The sequence below is a fragment of the Garra rufa genome, chromosome 14 (genome assembly GCF_049309525.1).
Source record: "Garra rufa chromosome 14, GarRuf1.0, whole genome shotgun sequence".
NCBI classification, from domain to species: Eukaryota; Metazoa; Chordata; class Actinopteri; order Cypriniformes; family Cyprinidae; genus Garra; species Garra rufa.
Genome location: NC_133374.1, coordinates 6,198,799 through 6,223,841, shown reverse-complemented (window position 1 = coordinate 6,223,841; position 25,043 = coordinate 6,198,799). Strand labels below are relative to the sequence as shown.

The 25,043-nt window shown below is 33.2% G+C and overlaps 1 protein-coding gene across 2 annotated transcripts in view; it reads left to right on the top strand.

Moving 5' to 3' along the window:
• The window catches only part of slc8a2b (solute carrier family 8 member 2b), a 146,966-nt gene extending 129,695 nt beyond the window's left edge, over positions 1-17,271 (top strand). The window contains exons 8-13 of one of the 2 annotated variants that reach the window (XM_073817502.1): positions 215-318; positions 2,185-2,202; positions 2,695-2,819; positions 5,430-5,529; positions 9,229-9,504; positions 12,522-17,271. In XM_073817502.1, coding sequence (XP_073673603.1) covers positions 215-318; positions 2,185-2,202; positions 2,695-2,819; positions 5,430-5,529; positions 9,229-9,504; positions 12,522-12,898 — 1,000 coding nt within the window. In that variant the 3' untranslated portion in view covers positions 12,899-17,271. The remainder of the gene's footprint in view (positions 1-214; positions 319-2,184; positions 2,203-2,694; positions 2,820-5,429; positions 5,530-9,228; positions 9,505-12,521) is intronic. The other variant, XM_073817503.1, reaches the window with a different exon arrangement.
• Positions 17,272-25,043: the final 7,772 nt, after the last annotated feature.

The following is a 25,043-nucleotide window of genomic DNA, read 5'->3' as shown; positions in this document are numbered from 1 at the left end:
TGTGTGTGTGTGTGTGTGTGTGTGTGTGTGTGTGTGTGTGTGTGTGTGTGTGTGTGTCATTATGCAGCTCTCTGACATTTTCCTATTTAGTCGCAATTTTCTGTCACTTGTCCCAGTAATCGATGTGAGACTTCAAAGCCACCACCTGAATGTCTGATTACTTGTTTGTGTTTGTGTGTTTTGTGTGTATGTGTGTGTGTGTGTGTGTCTGCAGTCAGACCCTTCAGGTGAGGATCATTGATGATGAAGAGTACGAGAAACATGAGAATTTCTACATCGTTCTTGAGGAACCGCGCTGGCTGAAGAGAGGAATCTCAGGTGTGTGTACAGTACGTGTGTGTGTCGCACTATAACGACAATGAGATTAGCTCTATTAGTTCATAGAGTGGTTTTTGGGCATCGTTTGACATTCAGGTTCAAGTGGTTTCCGATACAGTTGGCCCCACTCCTAGCCCTAATGAGCTGCCTTCCTAGACAGCATATTTAGGCTTCATAGGCATGTTCCAGGCTTTTACAAATGGAAGGCTGCAAAAAGATGATGTTTTATAAGATACCTTGTTTTTCGGCCAAAATATAATTAATATATTTAATTAAATTAAAACATATTTAACAATTTTATATGTAGTTTTATTTATATATATATTTTTTTATTCAGTATTAAAAACTATCAATAGGAAACAGTGCAATAGTATTTTTATTTGCATTCCAATTAAAAAATATATTTCACCAAATTTTTGTGTATGCTTTTTATAATTTGTATTATTATTATTATTATTATTATTATTATTATTATTATTATTATTATTATTATAATAAATATATTAAAATTAATAATATTATTATTATTGTTATTATTATTATTAATAATAATTATTTACTTATTTATTATTATGATTTTTTTTATAATTTTATTAAATAATTATATTAATCATAATAAACATTTAAAATATATTATTATCATTAGTAGTATTATTTGCATAACACTTGTAGTTTTATCAAATAAAAATAAAATATTTCACCTAATTTTTGTGTATGCTTTTTATCATTTTTATTAAAAAAATAAAAATACAATTTAAATAAAAATATATTTTAATATGTTTATTATTATTATCATTATTATTTCATAAAATTATAAAAGGCATACACAAAAATTAGATGAATTATTTTATTATTTTATTTGATTAAAACAAATACAAGTGTTGTCCAAATAATAATAATAATAATAATAATAGCCAATATGTTTTGTCATTTCAATAATAATAATAAAGATGATTTTTAAAAAAAGTTTATAATTATTAGTATTATTATTATTATTATTATATAAAATTATAAAAATGTTTTATATACCCAATATTTTTTTATCATTTAAATAATAATAATAATAATAATAAACAATAAAATAGATTAATATTATTATTAAAATGGTAAAAAAAATTGGGTATTACAAATATTATTATTATTATTATTGAACTAATATTGGGTATTACAATTAATAATAAAAATTATTATTATTATTATTATTATTATTATTAAATGATAAAAAGCAAATATTGAGTAATAATAAAAAAAAATGCTATCATTATAAATAGCAACAATAATAATAATTAACATCATAAATAACAATAACAATAATACAAAATACGTTTTAAAATATGATTTGTTAGCCTGGCAACTACCTAAAAAATAATATTCATGCATGCATGCTGAATTTCTGTTTAATGCATGACTTTATTGCTGATTTGACCTTGAAATGTGATCTTGACAAACCGTTTTCCAGTCCTCCCTCATTCAGTAAATAGCAGATGCTCCAGTATCGCTGTAAAACAGCAGCCTGGGGGTGTTCTAAGATGGTCACCAAATGCACTGATTTGCCTTAAAAGGACTTAACTCTACTGGAGTCAACTATATGACACTAATGGATTCGACTGTTAGCAGCAGTGTTAGACATTTTCTTGTGTACGATTTCAAATCAGTCACTTGTGAAATGCCGTTTTTGTCATGATGCTGTTTTAGTATTTAGAGCAGCAGCTCACTAGGGTTTGGAGCAGAGCCACAGTCACGGGATACGTGTGTGTGCGTGTGTGTGTGTGTGTGTGTGTGTGTGTGTGTATATGTGTTTATTAATGGAGTAAACTCATCTCCAGCACTAACTCCATCTCTCTTGTCCCTCCTTACATCACGCAGCCCTGCTGCTGAACCAAGGTAAGGTTTCAGATCAACCTCTGATCAACTGACATGTGTCCACACTAACCCTCATGTTACACACTCAGCAGAGAGGAGAGAAGGGGCTAAAAGCTTCCCTCAACCCATGAGGGATGTGATTATGGTGTGAAATGAAGGATCAAACGCTGACCGTTGAGAGAGAGTTCAAAAGATTAGACAGAATGTTAAAAAAAATCCAATCAATCCCAATTTATGCTCACTCTGTTACTGAAGTATAATGGGTTGCAAACAGTATTGTAGTTCTTAGATTCACAATCTGGCTCACACGCATTCAGATGGTCTCTCAGAGCTTGTGTTGTTTTGTTTGTGTGTGTGTTGTGCCGTCATACGTAGCGTCTTATCGATCGGTGGAGCTGTTGTGTTTTTGATTGACGGGTAGGGGCTGTGCCCTCCATTTCTGGTCTGTTGTGTCTCATGCATTCTTTTCTGTCTTTTGTCTGTCTGCTTTCTTTTATCGTCTCTGGCTTTCAGAGGATGCAGAGGGACAGTTGAGTGCGGAGGAGGAGGAAGCAAGGAAGATAGCGGAGATGGGGAAACCTGTTCTGGGGGAGCACAGCCGGCTGGAGGTCGTGATTGAGGAGTCTTATGAATTTAAGGTATTGCATGAATAAAACATTAAAAATAGTCTGTCCTTTTTTTATTTATTGTGTAGTCCAATAATTTTTTTGTTTCACATCTGAAAACAGAGAAAATAGTCAGTCTATATTTTGTTTTATTTATGTTTTTTTTTTTTTTATCCAATGAGTCCAATGAATTTTCTGTAAGGTTTTAAATCTGACAAAATAGAAAATAGTGAGCATATTTTATTTTATTTTTTCAACTTTGTTTTTTATTCATTTTATTACAAAACTCCCATGAACATTACAGAATATCAAATTTTATATCATTACAAAGTAGATTTTCTCACCCCTACATTTATCCAAACAATAAAAATACAATACAATAAAATAATATATATAAATACAAAAATAAAATAAAATAGAACTAAAGTTAATGAAATAACATTCATCAGTGTATATAATTTCTTTTTATTTTATTTTTTTTTGAAAGAATCCTATACATTTTCTGTAAGGTTTCACATCTGAAAAAATAGAAAATCGTCATATTTTATTTTATTCTTATATATATTTTTTTTAGCAAATCAAAAAGTCCAATGAATTTTTTGTAAGCTTTTAAATCTGACAAAAATAAAAAATAGCCAGACCATTTTTTTATGTCATTTTATGTCATTTCGTTTTATTTTATTTTATTTTTTAATCAAATCAAAGACTACAATTAATTTTTTGTAATGTTTTAAATCTGAAAAATTGAAGATAGTTAGACCGTATTTTATTTTATTTATTTATTTATTTTTTCAAAGAGTCTGGTTTTCTGTAAGGTTTTAAATCTGACAAAATAGAAAATATTCAGACCATATTTTTCTTTTCTTTTCTTTTCTTTTCTTTTCTTTTCTTCTTTCATTTTCTTTTATAATTTTATTTTCAAAGAATCCTATATTTTCTGTAAGGTTTCAAATCTGAACAAATAGAAAATCGTCAGACCATATTTTATTTTATTTTATTTTATTATTTTATGTTTTTTTATCAAATCAAAAAGTCCAATGAATTTTTTTGTAAGCTTTTAAATCTGACAAAAATAGAAAATAGTCAGACCATTTTTTTTATGTCATTTTATGTCATTTAATTTTATTTTATTTTTTAATCAAATCAAAGACTACAAATAATTTTTTGTAATGTTTTAAATCTGAACAATTGAAGATAGATAGACCATATTTTATTTTATTTTATTTTCAAAGAGTCTGGTTTTCTGTAAGGTTTTAAATCTGACAAAATAGAAAATATTCAGACCATATTTTTCTTTTCTTTTCTTTTCTTTTCTTTTCTCTGTCATTTCCTTTTATAATTTTATTTTCAAAGAATCCTACATTTTCTGTAAGGTTTCAAATCTGAAGAAATAGAAAATGGTCATACCATATTTTATTTTATTTTATTTTATATTTTATTGTATTTTATTTTATATTATATTGTTTAAAAAAATAAAAACCCAAAGAGCACAATGAATTTTCTGTAAGGTTATAGATCTGAAAAAATAGAAAATAGTATTTTGTTTTATTTTATCTTGTTTTGTTTTGTTTTATTTTATTATTTTATTTTATTTTATTTTTAAATCAAATCAAAGTCTACAATTAATGTTTTTAATTCTTTTTTATTTTAACTCTATTTTCTATAAGATTTTAAATCTAAAAAAAATAGAAGATAGTCAAACCAATATTTTTATTTTTATTTTATTTTATTTCTATTTTCAAATCCAAGAGTCCTATTAATTTTTTTGGTCAGACCATTTGTTATTATTAATTTATTTATGATATTTTATTTTTTAATCAAATTGTTTCAAATCTGAAAAAATAGAAAATAGTTGGACCATATTTTATTATTTATTTTATTTTATTATAACAAAAAAAAAGAGTCAGACCATATATATATATATATATTAAATCAAGGAGTCATATGAATTTACTGTAAGGTGTCATCTAAAAAAAATCATATTTTTATTTTATTTAAAAAAATATCTAATTTTATTACATTTTATTTTAATTTAAAAAGATGGAATTTTCCAGCTGTGTCTCCCAACCCTAGTCTTCTTCCATCTGTTCTGTAGACATGACATGAGGCCACACATGTGAAATCATGCATGATAAACAGATCTCCATGTACAGTGTTCACTAGAGCTCTATATATAGATTATATGGTATACAGCATGAAAAATACACAACTACCAGTCACCAGCCACAGTTCGAGATTCCCAGTAGATTCCCAATATATTCCTGCACATGATGGTGAGATGTTTTTCCTACATACTGTATGCAATGAATGATTTTCAATTATAACTATTTACAAAAACATCATTTGAAGTTTCCATTTAATGATCACCCAGGGGGAAATGATGCATTATGATCACCAGCTCTTTTCATGACAGCAAATGTTGATGGGTTGATTCAATTCTCACTGGAAAATTACACTCATATCATTTCGTTTCTGTTTTTAGAGTGTTATTTATCAGATCGCTGGTGCTAAACGAACAGTTGTCAGCTTCATTAGATATGTCATGATAGTAACATCCGTTGCCAGCTCTTCAGAAGAGATTAATAAAGTGAACGTGTTCCAAATCTGACTTATTTTAAATCTCATTTCTGTTTTTCTAAACAGAGCACTGTTGATAAACTGATCAAGAAGACTAACCTGGCGCTGGTGATTGGCACTCATTCCTGGCGAGAGCAATTCGTGGACGCCGTGACCGTCAGCGCAGGTCTGTCTTTGTGTTCCTCATGAGCGTGTCGGATGTTTAATTGGTCTATTTTGAAATAGGAATACCCTGTATGAGTCACAGCGTATAAATTTCATTCCCTCAGCAATTCTTAGACTTAATAAAACACATAATGAGGCTCTTACATTCTCAAGCTGCTCTTTTAAAAAGCTCAGGCTCAGTCTAAAAGCAAGAGCTCAGCTAAAAATGACGTGCACCTTTACAAACCTGAAATGATTTTATTTGTTTCATGGAACTGTATAATTGACAGGGTGCCATTTTCTATAATGACTAAAAATGATTCTAAAGTAGCATAGAAATAGTGCATACCAGGGTTAGTGTGGTTAACTAAAACTAACCTTTTACAAGCAAATTAAAATGAAAACCATTATTTTTTATTTATTTAATTGAAAATTAAATTTTTGCTGAAACTTGATATACTAAAATAATTTAAATTAAAATAAAATTTACTCACCCAGTTGATTAATTACACTGATAATTGCAAATATTTTGCATGTATGTTTAAATATGCAAATGAGGCATTATTTAATGAAATATGCACTAATTTGCATACATTTCTAGTACAAAAATCTAAACACTGGATAAAGTCAGTTTCAAAATTCTTGTAAATTTTTTTTTTTTTTTTTTTTACATATTAGAGTCAAATGTTTTTTTTGTCGCTCCACAATTTACAGACAGAAAACAATATATTTTTCACAATTTTTTGGAAAATAAAATAAAATGTATAACATCAAGCAAATTATATATGAACAAATCCTTCTGTAAAAACCTTCAGGATAAAAACGGGAATAAAACTATAAAGTGTGGTGTGTGTAAGTGCTACTAAAGTGGAGATTTACGGCTCAGTGTAGAAGAAAAATCAAATTTTGAGAAAACAGCCTTCAAATATGCACTGTAATTGAAATCTATTGACACAAATAGATAAAGTGCTATAAAAGAAACACTTAAAGTCCATGTTGCAAGTTAAAAAAAATTTCGAGATAAACATATATTCGTGTATGAAAATACAATACAAACCGTTAATGCAGGATTTGAAAATATTTTACAAGACATAAGGGCACAAATTTAGAAGACAAAGTGACGATTTCCTTGACCGCTCTCAAAAACAGCTTTTTTTCCACACCGCGTCATATGACGTCACGACAGGTAGTCGTTCGCCTAGCTCTGTTGCTATTCAGTAGGAGCAGTCGTGAGTTAGTGCGTTTTCAGTCGTTATTTTTAATTTCAATTTATCATCGTCATGGTAAATTATTGTATTTATGGAGGGTGTGCAAACTCCAGCCTGTCATGACATCATGTCCACTGGTTTACTTACAATAAAAAGAACGGCGCTGTCTTCCGGATCTGGGTGCGTTTGTGCGGGCGAAGAGACGAGCCTATAGTAATGCATCTGCCTCGAAAAACGCGTTCACTTTACACCGGATGATTATCATCCCGGCGATATGATACAGTTCAATATGGGATGCCGAAGCAAGAACCAAGTGAGGCTCAAAACTAGTGCAGTTCCTTCAGTGCACACAGCACCTTCATCGGCTCCGCGGTCAGCCTGGTTCGTCCGAAGCCGTCAGAGATGCAGCTCGACGAAAACCTGAACTGTGCACCGTAAGTCTTGTTTTTTCTTCTCATAACTTCGCAAAACGACCAAATCCGTGAACATATTTATTTAAATAATGAGATACAACGAGATGTGTATAAGTCGTGGTAAAGCACTGTACCTAGCTTGTAGGCATTAGCAATGCAAGTTTAAGAACCATGTAAAAATGGTACCATATGAGAAGGCATTACTGGTCAGTTATCCTCCGTTTGTTAATATTATAATCATCAAGTCTACAGCTTAGTCACATTGTTTGCACAGCTAATTTGTGATTTTTTTTGTCATGTGTGTTTTTAGGGTTTTGGGAGACATTGCAAGACATGAGGCTGTGTGAAGATCTGAAGCAGTGGAGGCCAGCTGTTATTAACCACCTCTAAAATAACACATTAGTGTGATACCCACACTGAAAATATTTTTCTTTCAGTTGTATATGTTTGGTACATCTACATATATATATATTAACAGTTGCAATGTGTTTTAAGTTGGGTATTAACAGTACTATGAAATAATATTTACGATTTATTGCTGTATAAATTAAACTGAATTGAATGAGCCATAAATGCAGATCTGCTTGATATGTGTTGTTAACCTCATAAAAACATTTATACATTAAGACAATTTGTGATTGTGATTATTTTTTTATTGTTTGTCACCAAAATGGGGCCATTCAAAACCTTTATAAAGTAATCCTTCCTCTGTAACCTGTTTAATAGCTGACACAACACATGCAGGTAAGGGCTTCCTGATGAATACCGGCAGACAACTTGACTGTATGCTGTCAATATTAATTGTCTTATACCAATGGCATTAAAAAGTTTTACTTTATAGGTATTTGTGACCTAAATATAGTCAACCTGTAATTGAGATTACATTTTACTGTTTATTTGTACGTACAAGTATTTTGATCAGAGTAAATTATCTCTACCATAAACTTACTCATGCCCCTGCCTGAAATGCATATAAGCTATCTATTTTGATTTCAGACAGCAAGCCTCAAAGTGCAGAGTCAGAGACAGCACATCAAGTTTGGGGGCATTTCCCATAGAAGCATATAATAAAACAAAAAGGTGTTTATCTCTCGCGTGCGCGGTAATAAGAACCCGCTATATCACGTAACGTTGGATATTAACGAGTATGACACGCTTGATCAACGATTACAGGTAAGTAGAATCAATACTTCTAGGTGACCAATGCTATGATTTTGCCCGATTAGATATCGTCAGCTAACACTGATCTCTCTCAGACACCTGCCCTGTTCTCCTCACATTACAACTGAATTTGTCTCTGACCGTTGTTCTTTTTAATCCTGCCATGTCCCTGCTCTCTTGGCCACATAACCGGCTCATATTTGTGTCTGTGGTTCGTCAAACGAGTGTAAATAAACATTTTAAATGTTCTCTGCGCCCGAACAGTCATTGCGATCCATTGTTTTCCTATGGTTTACATTGACCGCTCTACCGGCCGTGACGTCACTACCGCTTTCGCCAGTTTTTTAGATGCGGAAGTAAAATTCTCTCTCAAAAACGACTCCAGAAGCCTAAATAGCGTATTTTGAATTATATTTTCAAGAAAAACTGGTTCCTACACTATTTATCTACACGTTCATTCACAGTGATCTTCAACTTGAAAGATGGACTTTAACAGTGTTTTTTGCGTGTTTTCTTTCCACTAGTCTGAAAAAAAAAAAACACTTTATGAAAAACCAAAAAGGCCAAAATCTCAAACTTTACATTAATTCTGTTCAGTCTGTGGTGTAAAAAAAAACACTTATGCAAAACATGGTCATGTCAAAGTGTCTGAATAATTTTTGCTCCCAAATTATCAATTTTATCCACTGTATGGACATTTTTTTGGGTGTGATATGTCACAGTTTACTTTATTTGGCTATCCTCACTTAACTATACTGGCCTGCACCCACTAGTAAAAAAAAAGATCAAAAATTTTATCCGTGTCTGAATAATTTTTTCTTTCACTGTAGACATTCTAACAAGGTTGTTGGTGTCAGTGATGTGATCCTGCCATCTGGTGGTTAGTTGTGGTAATGATTGTGATTGTGTATGTACTTTGTTAATTTTGTGGCTCCTCAGGTGACGGAGATGAAGACGAGGAGGGCCAAGAGGAGCATCCCCCGTCCTGCTCTGATTATGTCATGCACTTCCTGACGGTGTTCTGGAAGGTTCTGTTTGCGTTTGTTCCGCCCACGGAGTACTGGAACGGCTGGGCCTGCTTTGTAGTGTCCATCACTGTAATTGGGTTACTCACTGCCGTCATCGGAGACCTGGCGTCGCACTTCGGCTGCACCGTGGGCCTCCGTGACACTGTCACCGCGGTGGTGTTCGTCGCTCTGGGCACTTCTATCCCAGGTGTGCTTTAGGATATATAATGAAGGGTTTGGACACTTCCGCCACACTGTAAAACGTCTGAATGTCACCGTGTTAGATTACGAAAAACACACTTTGCACTTTTCATTTGATAAAAATAGCAGTTTTTAATTTTGTACAGTTTTTAGGTTATAAAAGTGTAGTTTTGTGTCACTTTGTATTTATTTGTGTGTTATAAATAAGACTCTTCTATTCACCATTTAAAGGGATAGTTCACCCAAAAATGAAAATTTGATGTTTATCTGCTTACCCCCAATGCATCCAAGATGTAGGTTACTTTGTTTCCTCAGAAAAACACAAACGAAGATTTTTAACGAAAACCGGTGCAGTTTGCCAGCCTTATCATTGATGTGGATGGGCACCAGACCTTTAAAAGTAAACAAAAACATGCACAGACAAATCCAAATTACACCCCGCGGCTCGTGATAATACATTGATGTCCTAAGACACGAAACGATCGGTTTTTGTGAGAAACTGAACAGTATTTATATCATTTTTTACCTTTGATACACAGCCACGTCAATCTGTCATGTGCATCAGTCACGTCACATTAGCACGCGCTCTGGCGTAGAATACGCAAACGCCGTAAGGGGAAATCAGTGAAAAGTCCCGGATGAGTTTGCGCAAACTAACGTAATCTTTTAGCTTTAAATCGGTTTAAACAATCAGGATACGCGCAAGTAATTACCATTTTGAATAGCCGCTATACACACAATCTCTGTGCACTGTGGAAACAATGAGTGTCGTATACATGCGACAGATCGCTTCCGGCGTTTGCGTATTCTACGCCAGAAGCGCGTGATCATGTGACGTAACTGATGCCAAACTCGTGCACATGACAGATGGATGTGGCTGTGTATCAAAGGTAAAAAAATACTGTTCAGTTTCTCACAAAAACTGATCGTTTCGTGTCTTAGGACATCAATGTATCATCACGAGCCGCGGGGTGTAATTTGGATTTGTCTGTGCATGTTTTTGTTTACTTTTAAAGGTCTGGTGCCCATCCACATCAATGATAAGGCTGGCAGACTGCACCGGTTTTCGTTAAAAATCTTCGTTTGTGTTTTTATGAGGAAACAAAGTAACCTACATCTTGGATGCATTGGGGGTAAGCAGATAAACATCAAATTTTCATTTTTGGGTGAACTATCCCTTTAATAAAAAAAGTCCAATAAAAACAATAATATTATGAAATATTATTAAAATTTAAAATATCTATTTTCTATTCAAATACATGTTAAAATGTCATTTATTCCTGTGATTAAAGCTGAATTTTTAGCATCATTAGTAAGATTTTTTATTTTTTTTAATAGTCTCTTCTGCTCACCAAGCCTGCATTTATTTGATACAAAAATACAGCAAAAACAAAAGTAATATTTTGCATTTTTTTTTTTACTGTTTTAAATAAGCATTTTCTATTTGAATATATTTTAAAATGTAATTCATTCCTGTGATTTCAAAGCTGAAATTTTTAGCATCGTTACTCCAGACACATGATCCTTCAGAAAAATTATTCTAATATTCTGATCTGCTGCTCAAAAAATATTTAAGCCTATTATTATTATAATGTTGAAAATAGCTGAGTAGATTTTTTTTTCAGGTTTCTTTGATTAATAAAACAATCATAAGAACAGCATTTATCTGAAATAAAAATCCTTTGTAACATTATAAATAAATTATTACTCTAGTCATCAGTGTCAGAAATTATTCTAATATGATGATTTAATGCTCAATAAACATTCAGATTATTATCAATGTTGAAAAAGTTGTGCTGATCCATGTTTTTGTGAAAACTGGTATTTGTTTTTTTCAAGGACAGCATCTTTTTTAAATATAATAAATATATAAACATTATAGATGTTACTTTTGATCAACTTAATGTATACTTTATGAATAAAAGTGTAATATACATACTGTATATACACTACCAGTCAAACGTTTTTGGACAGTAAAATTTTTTATTTTTTTTTAAATAGTATCTTCTGCTGACCAAGCCTGTATTTATTTGATCCAAAAATACAGCAAAAACAGAAGTATCATTTTGTAATATTTTTACTATTTTAAATAAGCATTTTCTATTTTAATATATTTTAAAATGTAATTTATCCCTGTGATTTCAAAGCTTGAATTTTTAGTATCATTACTAAAGTCACGTGATCCTTTGGAAATCATTGTGATATTCTGATTTGCTGCTCAAAAAAATGTATTATTATTATTATTATATTGAAAACAGTGAGTAGAATTTCAGGTTTCAGGTTTCTTTGAGTAGAAAGTTCAGAAAAACATTTATCTGAATTAGAAATCTTTTGCAACATAAATGTCTTTATCATAAATTTTGTTCAATTTAAAGCATCCTTGCTAAATAAAAGTAATAATTTCTTTAATTTATTTCCAAAAAAAAAAAAAGATTTGAATGGTATAGTGTAAAATATTACAAATGTTTGTTGTTGTTTTTTTTTTTCAGATAAATGCTGATCTTTGGATCTTTCTATTCATTAAAGAATCCTGACGAAAATGTAATTGACTGCTTTAAATATTTATAATAATAATAATAATAATAATAATAAAAATAAATGTTTCTTGAACAGCAAATCAGAATATCAGAATGGTTTCTGAAGGATCTTGTGACTGGAGTAATGATGCTAAAAATTCAGCTTTGAAATCAAAGGAATGAATAACATTTTAAAATATATTCAAATAGAAGTCAGTTATTTTAAATAGTAAAAATATTTCACAATATTACTGTTTTTGCTGTATTTTGGATCAAAAAAATGCAGGCTTGGTGAGCAGAAGACATCAAAAATCTTTTGACTGGTAGTGTATTTATTATTTTTTGTATTTTATTGAATTAGATTAGATCTAGAAATTCTTGGAAAAGTTATTTGGCTGATTTTGATGATTTGAAAATATTAAATATTGGCCAGTTCATCAGCCTTGTCTATATAAATGTCTAGCACAGACGTTTATATTTTCTCATGCTCTCTGTCTCTCTCTTTTAGACACATTTGCCAGCAAAGTCGCCGCTACTCAGGATCAGTACGCAGACGCCTCAGTTGGAAACGTCACGGGCAGCAACGCCGTCAACGTGTTTCTAGGTATCGGTGTGGCCTGGTCCGTAGCGGCCGTGTACTGGGCCGTCCAGGGCAAGCGCTTTCACGTGGATCCCGGCTCGCTGGCCTTCTCCGTCACCCTCTTCACTATTTTTGCCTTCATCTCCATGGGGGTGCTGCTGTTTCGCCGCCGACCGTCTATCGGCGGAGAACTGGGCGGCCCCCGTGTCTCGCGTCTGCTCACTTCGCTCCTCTTTCTGGGTCTCTGGTTCCTCTACATCCTCTTCTCCAGCCTTGAGGCCTACTGCCATATCAAGGGCTTCTGAACAGCCCTGTAAAGAAAGCAAACACTTATGACACAAACAAAGAAATCTGAAGGGGTTTTGAGGCTTGATAAACTACATACGAGAAAAGTTTGCACACACACTTACAAAACACATATGAATCTTTCGAATGCACTAATGCAAATCATTCAACTTAGACGAGACCTGAAAGAGAATCTGAGATGTTGGAAAAGGAGTTTATGAAAAAGGAAGCAAAGCATGTAGCAAATGAGGGCAGAGACGAGCGTAATGTACTATAAAGAGGGAGCGACGCTGTAAAATACTCACATTTATATCTTTTCCGTTTCTCGAGCTCCTAAGCAGAACTGACGACTTGTTTCGCACTGCAGATGTTGTCACATAACAGGCCTTTTTATGGTTCAAGGGCACAATAAATCTGAGTAAAGATAAAAGGTGTCTTTAGAACTATAGTGACGGCAGTTTAGATGCTAATGAAAATGCACCAGCAACCGGCTGCTTAACAGATCAGCAGTTTCGCCTGCGATGTGCATTATTCTGTACTAAAGCAGTCATTTATGATTGTTGCTCGACAGATCGTACAATATGAGCGCAGGGTCAAAAGAGTAAAAGCAAGACGGCCTGAAAATTGCTTCACACTAGACTTCAAGCATGTAAAATCACTTCAGTCCTTGCAATGAATATGCGCAGCGGAAATGATGTCATGTTCTAGGGCTTCTTATTTTATAAATAATAAAATATTAATAATAATGCAGTCTAGTGTGACCACGTAACTTTGAAATCGTACTGTATGATGTTGGCAATGTTTCACTTACTTGAAGTCAGACTGAGCGAACTCAAAGTGTTTTAAAGTAAAGTTCAAAGTAAAGAGAATGATAAAAAAATATATATATTTGTTTTGTGTAAAATCTGTCAGAAGAAGTTGTTGCAAAGACAATTTATCAGTGACACACTAAGCAGTCAAAGACGTTCAATTGTGCCCTGAAATGACAAAAAGCTTTGCTTTTTATTGGTTAATAATTATAATAATGTAAATATCTAATACAAAATATTATATTACACTTAGAATATCTTGGGAAGGTTATTGGCTGATTCTGCCCATTGAAAATAGGAAATATTGGACAATTTATCGGCACATAAGTCTACAGTTGTCACACAAAAATGACACAGTTGTGCCCTACAATGACGGAACTCTTTTACAATGCCAGAAATTTGTATTAGGCGGCAAAATAGTAGCAAAAATAGTCTGTCTTAAGAGTAGAGTAGAGCAGCGATAGCTCATGGACAGGAAAATAATTGAAGATGGAAACAGAAAGTTAAAATCCTTTAAAAACTGTATCAGAGACTCATTGTTGTGCTTCATCCTCTGATCAGGTCATTCTGACCAGATTCAGTCACATTGAATCTAGATACTTAGTTTATTTTTACATGAATGCCTATTCTACCCTTCAACAGCCCCTCTAATTTAACGAACAAAACATCTTGTGACATCACAATGCCTGGGATCTTCTGAAATGGAACACTGGACTTCATAATGATTTGAATCTTCAGTTGTTACATTCTTTCTAAAATGGAACACTGGTCAAATGATTTGAATCTCCAGTTGTTACATTCTTTCTAAAATGGAACACTGGTCAAATAATGATTTGAATCTTCAGTTGTTTCATTCTCCACCTTTCGCTGCCTAGAAACAATGGAGCTTCTCTTTTAAAAGTCTCAGTGTAAAAATTCCACTGGAGAACATTTGCCGTCATCTTCATATCTACAACAGGAGAGCGTCAAGCCACTGGGATGTACGCAAAAACTGTTTCCCATAGCAATGTTCAGAGTTTGCTAGGAATAAAAGACATCTCCGTTGATGCTTGGTGTTGCTGAATGGGTCAAAGTAACTCTTAAACGGGTTTATTAGAAGAACAAATGATTTGGGTGTCAACTTTATTATGGTGCATAAACTGAAGCGTGTTCAGGTTCATTGGATGCATCTGGTGACTTTACAAGTTCTCGTAACAAAACACTAAAGTAAAAATGGCACTGTACAGTTTTTCTCGGCATCGTGTAAACCTGTCTGGGGCGTCTTGATCTAGAACAATTAAGAGCTGTGCATTGATTCTTTATAAACTCGTTAGCTGATTAGTCCACTGAAAGCTGATTGGTCCCTGACAGATTCACAATAAAAATGTTGTTTACTCGTAGAGCACTCAGGATCGTGTGTATATGTGCGTTAAGGGGATTCTAAGCGTTTTTATGTCGTCAGCTCATCTGTCCAGTCCGTAGATGTTTGTGTAAAGCTGTGCGGTGTGTGTACTGTGTTCTCCTGCTATACTTCAAGGCTGGACTTTTGTCTGTGGTCTAGTCAATCGAAATGCATGATGGAGTACATATTGGCAGATCTATAACGGCATGCTTTGACTCTGAAGACATGCATGAATTTGAAGTTTACACTGTTTGTTACTAAAAGGGACAACAATGATGGCTGCCTACTGTATGTCAGATCTCTTTTATGATATTTTGGTGTGAGATCAGTACTTAAAGGAAAAATTCATGCAGAAATAAAATTTGGCTGAACATTTATTCACCCTTAGACCGTTCAAGTTGTAAATGAGTTTGTTTCTTCATCAGATTTGGAGAAATGTAGCATTCCATCACTTGATCACCAATGGATCCATTGTAGTGAATGGGTGCCGTCAGAATGAGAGTCCAAATAGCTGATAAAAACATCACAATAATTCACAAGTAACACTCCTGCAGTCAGTTAACATATTATGAATCAAAATCAAAATTTTGTTTCTGCCTAAAATAATCCATAATATTGTTTCTTCAGTAAATAAAAAAAATCTGAATAAGGAGAGAAATATGCAGAGATCAAGCACTGTTTACAAGCCAAAACAACTCTAAACAAATATGTGGGTGGATTTTAATGTGAGAGGACAACACGAGAGCATTATTGTGGATAATAATCTCATATTTTGGCTAGAAGCAATGGTTTAAAGTTAAAAATGTTTTAACGATGGATTTGTTTATTACAAACCTGCAGCTTTTGGCTTCACAGTTGATGGATTGGAGTGGTGTGGATTGCTTGTAGATTATTGTGATGTTTTTATCAGCTGTTTGGACTCTCATTCTGACGACACCCATTCACTGCAAAGGATCCATTGGTGAGCAAGTGATTGCATGCTACATTTTTCTAAAGCTGATGAAGAAACAAACTCATCTACATCTTGGATGGTCTGAGAGGGATTATATTTTCAGCAAATGCTTATTTTTGGGTGATCTATTACTTTAAGTAACATCTCATTTATTTAAGTGCAGATCAAGAATGTCTTGTGGTTAAAAAAAAAAAATAGGGGCACAGTTGCTCTGCATTTTCACATGCTTTGCCTGACATATTTTTTACATTGAACAATGTTCACGCCTTTGTTTACAGTTCAGCAGAGAGAAATATGCTCTCTGACTTTGATGTTGTGCAAATGATAAAGCATGAAATCGTGTTTTATACATGCTCAACACCAGTGTCAACTTAAACTGGCTTAAACAGACTGTTAATCACTAGCATCAGTAGAAAATTGGGAGGAAAAAAAGTTTCTTTTATTCAACAGAGGTTTTCATATTTATGATCTGAAACCCTGAAGGACAGGGTCAATCCTAGATTAGCAGAGTCCTGAATCTGTTTAGTTCCCAATTATTGCCTTAACATACTTATTGATTATTTAATATTTAACTAATAACATTTCATAATTGTATCTGTGTTGTGTTACATGTGTTTATGTTTTCTCTGAGTACAACAGAAACCAAATTGATTGAGACAAAGTGTGCAATACGCGAACCTACCCTGAGCAACCGGCATTGCAGTAAAACCTTCGGTCATACTTGGTGCCTATCCCGACCCCGTCGCTTGCTTCGAGGTTTTCTTTAGTGCATGTAGGCTTTTTCTTCTTAACGCTACAAAGAGAAAGTGCAATAAGTCTGACAAATGACAAGAAGAGTCGTAGAGATTTTCTGAAAGTTAATGTTTCGTTTTATCATCACTGATCTTATTGTTTTGTGTGGCATCAAGTCTGGAGAATCGGTAGAAATCACCCATTGCCCTGAATGTCAGATGTTTACTCTTTTTACGAATCTGTTAATGTCGAAAGCTTTGTAAAACTTTTTGGAATACGACTTTGTGACATTTTCAGTAGGTGATTTTTCTAATTCCAAGTGTACTCAAATTGATAGGAACCTCAGTAGCTATTGATGTAATAGTTTTTGATAACTATTTCCAAGATGTTTAGATATTCTCAGTAGGTTTACTTGGGTTGCAAGAAATCACCGTATGTTGTATGATAATTCAGACTCCATTTGCAGTGTTTATTAATGCAGCATCCTCACATCCATCTATCTATCTATCTATCTATCTATCTATCTATCTATCTATCTATCTATCTATCTATCTATCTATCTATCTATCTATCTATCTATCTATCTATCTATCATTTGTTTTTTCTAATGAATTACGAGTAATATGTCTCTGTAAAACAGTTTCTTGTGCACTGGGCCAAAGGCTATTTTTATCTATTAATTTATTTACATTGAATTTAACTCATGATAACAGACTGAAATACACTGTAGTTGTGACTGTCTCGTCTGTTGACCGTGTGAAGGGCATGTTCATTGAGTAAAAAGGCCATCTTGGCTTTTTCCAGCACACGTCTTCATGTGTTCTAGTGATGATGTTGCATTTCTGATGTCCACCAGCGGTTGGACTGTGTTCATTACTGTAAATGTGAAGTTGTACATGTGCCTCTAATGTACAAAATGCATGAAGTACCTGTTTGTATGCATGAGCTGTTATCAGTGTCAAAGTTTACATTTATATCCCATCTTTCATTTTGGATTTTTTTTATTTTACCTGCAGGTGTTTTTTCATTCAGTTCATTCTAGAAAGATTTTAGAATATAATTGGAAGCAGAAAAGTTAACCTATTGACAAACAGTTTGTAACATCCTAATTTGAAATGTGAAAATTGGTTACTTTCCATGTTATGAATCTCTGTCTTGTTGTTCTGACAGTTTTGTATGTTGTCTGTGTCGAGCCCAAACTGGTCTTGCTCCCTGCCTTGTTTTTGTGCACTTTTATCTGTGATCATTCTCTTCTGCCTGTTAAATTACTTTAACAATGACTGACAATGTCCGAAATGATGTGACATTAATATATATATATAATACTGTAATAATTCACTAGAAAGTAATATTTATGATTTTTATGTTTGTTTGTTTTCTTTGTTCGGTTTTTGTTTATTATTTATGGAAGTAGCATAAAAAGTCAAGAAAAAGGCGGAGGAGATTTGTTTTGAAGAACATGGCATGATGTGTACTGTGTCCCGAGAAGAAAAAAATAATGTAGCTGTTAGAGCTCAAGCAGACCTTATTGAATATAGTTTATTTATTTTAAACATCTCCTGTCCTTGTGTGGTTTTTACTAACACACACACACACACACACACACACACACATATATACACACACACGCACATAGGTTGAAGTCAAAAGTTAACTCACACCTTGCAGAATCTGCAAAATGTTAATTATTTTAGCAAAATTAAAGAGATCATACAAAATGCATTTTTTATTTTTAAATAAAAGACGTTTACCTATAGTCCACAAGAGAAGTAATAGCTGAATTTATAAAAATTACCTGAATGATCTACAGCTGTGTTTTTTGTTTAGTGAGAGTTGTTCAGGAGTCCCTTGTTTGTCCTGATCAGTTGAACTGCCTACTGTTTTTCAGAAAAATCCTTCAGGTTTCACAAATTCTTTGATTTTCCAACAATGACTGTTTGATTTTGAGACCAATTTTTTCACATTTCATATGCAACCATTACAGAAGGTTCAAACACTCACTGATGCTCCAGAAAGAAACATGATGCATTAAGAGCCATGATGCATTAATTTGAACATCAGGATAAATTTCACTTATTTTGTCTACTGGGAAACATGTAAGTATCTTCTGTAGCTTCTAAAGGGCAGTACTAAACAAAAAAATATATATATTTAGGCCAAATAAGAAAAAATTTACACACCTTCATTGTGTTCAAAAGTTTACACCCTCTGCTCTTAATGCATGGTTTTTGTTTTTTTTCTGATGCATCAGTGAGTGTTTGAACCTTTTGTAATAGTTGCATATGAGTGCCTCAGTTGTCCTCAGTGTGAAAAGATGGATCTCAAAATCATTCAGTCACTGTTGGGAAGGGTTCAAATACACAAAAGTGCTTAAAAACCAAAAAAAAAAAAAATCTGTAGGACCTGAAGGACTTTACTGAAGAACAGCAGGCAGTTTAACTGTTCAGGACAAACAAGGGACTCATGAACAACTATCGTATATATATATATATATATATATATATATATATATATATATATATATATAAAAATATATATAATATTTTCTCTTGTGGACTATGTAAACGTATTTTATGCTAAATATCTCATTCAAGTCAGTACTAAATAAAAAATAACATGCATTTTGTATGATCCCTCTTATTTTGGTAAAACAAAGTATGTTAACCTTTGACTTAAAGTGTACATACCTAATTTTACAGCCTGTAGCTTCAAATGGTTTGGGGTGTATTTTTTGTAATTTAATTTCCTTTGGATCAAAGGAACCATCTAAATCACTAGTTTTATTGTCACCTCATTCTCAAATTAAGAGTTAGGATTGCAGAATTAGTACACTTGATCACGTTTTTTTTTTTTTCACTTTAAGACTAAATCCACACATAGAATCCACAAAAAACATCTTACAACATACAAGGGAACTTTTGGTAAACAATAAATGCGTCACTGGAACACCAAGAAATCTCCTTGTGAAATCTTTTGGCCAGCTTTCATAAAAAGATGAAAGCTTTACGAGAATTTCATAGAACTGTAAAATTAAAAACTATTTATAATGCTCAAATTCTTGTAATTACGCAAGTAAAAAGTTTTGGCCATGCGTAAAGGCAGTTTTGGGCGCGCGCACAAGTGAAGAACTGTTACAGTACCTTACTATGCCGTCATAATCTTGCAAGACATCGAGTACCACCACACGAACCGACCGGGAGTGACCCCGAGCCACGGGTACCGTGACATCACGCGTCGGACCCCGGCACGCGCCACCGCGGAGAGTCCAATCACAGCTCGCGCTCCACACCCACGAGCGCGCGCAACAAACAGCTGCCTCGGCTTCCATACAAACCCCTCTCCGGAGGCGCGCGCCGTGTGTCAGCGTCAGCGTTTGCGGTGTTCAGTCAGCGTGACTTTACAGGTGAACAGGTGTGCTGCTAGGTGTAAAACGTCGAGTTTCTGTTTCCGGAAACGAATTGAGGTTAGTGTGCTGACTTTAAACGTGGTAAGACTGTCTTTAAATTAACGTTAATTTCTGTCAGTGATGTTTGTGCCGTAAACAGCTGAGGGTCTTCTCACACAACATTCTAGCACAGTTAGCTGTTAATTATCTTGAAGACGTTTAAAAAAGACCCTAAAATGTTTTGGTGATATATTTCGTGTGTGTAAACCTATAATGACGTGATAAATTGTTATAATACTTATGTTTTGTTTACATACCGTCCTGACAGAAATCGCTTGAGCGGCTATTACTGTTGCTATGGTTACTTCTCAAATAAACGAGATTTATTTTCGCGATCGTCTGTTACTCGCATCATAAACTTTTGCGATTTCTGAAATGTTTGAAAAGTATTTAAAGTAAAAAAAATAATAAAAATACTTAGTTTAATAACCCTTTCCAGACTCATTTGTGACCCTGGACCATAAAACCAGTCATAAGGGCCAATTTTATGAAATTGAGATTTATGTATCTCCTGAAAGCTGAATAAATAAGCTTTCCATTGAAAATCTTAAGGTGCAAAAAACTCAAAATATTGAGAAAGTCACCTTTTAAGTTGCTCAAATTAAGTTCTCGGTCATGCATATTACTAATAAAAAATAAAGATTTACAGTAGAAGATTTACAAAATATTTTTATGGAACATTTTACTCAATATCCTAATGATTTTTGGCATCGAAAGTTGATAATTTTGACCCATACAATGCATTATTGGCTATTCCTATAAGTGTACCTGTGCTCCTTATGACTGTTTTTGTGGTCCAAGGTCACATTTAATAAAGTACAATATTCAATTCCAATCAAAACTAAAGACTACATTTATTTGACCAGGCTTCAAGGACCTAACACCTAAATGATTTTTAATTTAGTTTATTGTAAATAACAAAATTGCTTTTAATGTTTTACTAAACCCAATGAAGATTTCTAGTGTTCTTATTAAATAGTAATATCTTTAAGAGACTCTTAAGAGAGGTTGTTTACGTCTCATTCCTTAGTGAGAGAAAGGGAGTCTGGAGATTGAGCTGTGGCAGGTATTTAGTGTCTGTAAACATTAACAGGCCCATTGAGTTTCTTAAGCTTTGCTGCAGTCTTAGCAGTCAAGCTTGAATATTTTTTAGTTTTTCAGTGTTTGGTCCAATGCTGTTCTGCAAGTTTCTTCTCTTGTTCTCTCTCTCATTCTCCTGCACGTCCTCCCAGCCTACGCAGATGGTTTGCTGACACTTCCAGCTCTAATGTTTTAATGAATGAACTGTTGCTATAACAACATTCAGTCAGTTCTCAATCGCTCAAATTATAACTGTTTTGTGTTTGTGTAATGGCATAAAGTAGGGGTTGCATGATGAGTGAACCCAAAATCAAAAGGAAAACATAATTTGCATAAAGAATGAAACTTCATTTTATTCACTTAAAGGAATAGTTTACCCCCAAAAATTTTAAATACTGAATATTTACATTCTAGAAGTCAGTTAGATTTTATCAACATTAGTTTTTTTTTTTTTTGCACCCTCTGATCAATGGAAAGCTTATGTATTCAGCTATCAGATAATGTATAAATCTTTGAAAAATTTAAAAAACTGACCCTTATGACTGGTTTTGTGGTCCAGGGTCACAAGTTTAAATCTCATTACAGTAATGCAAATATTTATAAAAGTTCTTTGTCAGGAATCGGGATTAGTTTATTTCCTTAATGCAAAATAAAATGTATTCACCCACATACTGCCAGACACTGACCACAGAAAACACACAGAGGTGACGGCCACAGATGCTCATATAGGGCACAAAGACGTACAGTAAAGCAGACACATGCTCAGTGTTACTTACAGAACATGACACAATAGCACCACTCCCTCTCTCTCTCTTTCTCTCTCTCAACCCCTTCTTCTATCTTATATGAGTGCTGGTGAAGTCAAACAAAGATGCTTTCATTGGAAAGAGGAAGTAAATCTCGCCTCTCTCTCCACATTCCCTCTAATGAATGGCAGCAATTTCAGATTTATCATCATAAATACCGTTGTTTCAGACCCACGGCGTTCAGCTTATGTTGTTGTGCAATGCTCTTATATGCTGCATTATGTTTCCCTCTTGGATAAGAGCATTCAGACTTGAGGTTGAATAACTCTAGCTTTATTTACACTGATAAGACAGCTGTGACTCACTCAGTACTTGGAAAAAGATGGGTGGGGTGATGTACGAGAAAAGAAGGAGACTGTGAAAGAGATAGGCTGAAAATTTGTCAAGGAACATCAAGGAATAAAGTTTTTGTTGTGATTTATTATTCTTCATTTCATTCCAGTCCCATATTTTTTTCTTTTCTCTGTGAAAAACAAAAGTAGGTCTTAAGTGGTAAGAAGCTTTTGCTTTCTAAACAAGGAAAGTAAAAAACACCATAAAGATGATAAACCAATGGCATACAGTGTCACTAACGTTAAGTATGGCATAGAATAAAACACTTTTTTTTATTGATTGTAGGTCCAAATGAGATTTAAGACTTATCAGTGAGTAACATAAAAAAAGCATATAGCAAACTTTCATTGTATGAAAATCAGAAGCTCAGGCATTCATTGCAGAAAAAAAGCTCTGAATGACATGAGGGTCAGTAAACGCTGAGAAAACTTTCTTTTTAAAACTTTAAATTCTAGGTTACAGAACAAAGAGTTGGACCGCAGTGTAAAATCTTAAATTTGTGGACATTTGTTGAGTTATTCATGAGTTCCTTGAGTATGTATGAGAGGGATATTTGGGGCTTGAAAAGATGAACTTCCTTGGTCTTACAGACACTGATGAGTGTGAATAATAAATGACATCTGCAGGAATAGCCTCTTCAGATCTTATTCAGCAGGCATTGTGTGTGTGAATGTATGCATGATATCTTCCTGATTCCTAAATATTTCATCTACTGTGAATTTCCAAACCCTGGTGATCCTTTGACTAATACTTACAGCGGTTCTGTGTTGTTATAGTCTACTGCCTTGACAGCATCTTCAATGTCTCACACACAGTCACCATTTATGATTATATAAGTTGTTTCTTATTGCATCTTGTTGATGTTCCAATGTCAGATTATGCTCTTTACCCCTGGGTAGTTGATCCACCAGTCAATCAAACATGTCAATGTCATGTTATTAGAAAGAATGGGATTTAATTTAGGGATCTGGGTGTCTTCAGGACCACGGACAGCTCTAACCTGTGACACTAGTACCCCATCAACACACCACACCACAACACAAACTCTTCATTTCATGCATATTCATACACCTCACACTCTGTATAGTTTTGATGGATCAGTGGAGAGGAGGCATTTTAGTATTTTAAATTAGCTTTAATGTTTATTTTAACTTTGTAACATTTTAGTCATTTGTATTGTGGTTTTAGTTATTTTAATTTGTTTTTTCATATGTCTAAATATTACAAATGAAGACTTCATTTGCAAAAACACATAACGTTTTTAACCATTTTTAAAATTATTCTAACAAAAATCATGTTTTTTTTCATTGTGCATTCCAACTATTCTCAATCAAACTGCAGCTGGGTTATTTTGATTACGTACAATAAATACATGATAACATAAAAAAAAACTAGAGTTAGAGTTTTTACAAATAAACTCTTTAAACATATATCTTTTTGTTTAAGTTTTTATATTATTTTTTATGTTGTTTTTGGTTTTATTTCAGTTAGTAATTTTAGTAATTCAGCTTAAACTTACTCCATTTAGTTGCCAGGTCAGCATTTCACAATTTTCGTTATTATAATAGTATAATTTTCCAATTTTTAGGGCTGGGTAAAAAATATAGTTTTCTCAATTTTAATTGATTCTCATTTTTAATAAACGATATTGATTCTTAAATCCCAAGAATCGATTAGTAGCCTGTTTTTAATTAATGAACAGAACATTGTAGCGCACTTCCCATCCAATAAATCGCAATAAGCTTTGTGCTTTGTCATTTTTGATATGAAACAAAGTCTCAGGTTTTCTTTTGTGCCAAAAATCATTAGGATCAAGTAAAGATCATCTTCCTTTAAGATATATTTCCTACCGTAAATATATCAAAACCTAAAAATTCATCTTTAAAATTTGGATCAAATAAATGTAGGCTTGGTGAGCAGAAAAGACTCCTTTAAATAACATTAATCTTACTGTTCAAAAACTTTTGACCGGTAGTGTATATCCAAAACAGTCTATATCGAATCTAATCTAAGCTTGTAAATCAGAAATAACTTGAATTAACTTGAATAACTTTGAATTAAAGGGATTGTCCATCCAAAAACAAAAAATCTCTCATTGTTTAATCACCCTGTGAATATTTTGTAAATATTTTGTTGTTTTCATTTTCATTTTAGTTAAAGCTTTAATCATTTTTTTGTGTATTTGTCATTATTAATATTATTTAAAATATTATTAATCTGTAAAGTTTTATTCAGTTTATTACTTTAAATTAAAATATAGGAAAATGGTAGGAAAGTAGAGTAAAGGAAAGTAATTTTTTATGGGTTTTTTTTGGTTAACAATAAAAACCCTGACCCACACTTACAGGAGCTCATGCACATGCTTAGTTTGATTTCACCTTTCACCCACTTTCGGATTTGTGCTGAAATCTGGGCTGAGAATCGGTTGTTACACCTTTATTTGTACCGCTTTCTAATCTGCCTCTCCTCTCACGGCTCCGTGCTTCTTTGTTGAGGTGGATAGGGTCAAAAGAGTCAAAATTGTGAAATTACCATCTAATAATCTTCACTGGAATGTTCTGTTACTGTTAGGAGTTAGTTTGTATTTAACGTCATTAAAGACTGACTGCTTGCATTTCTTGTTTAGA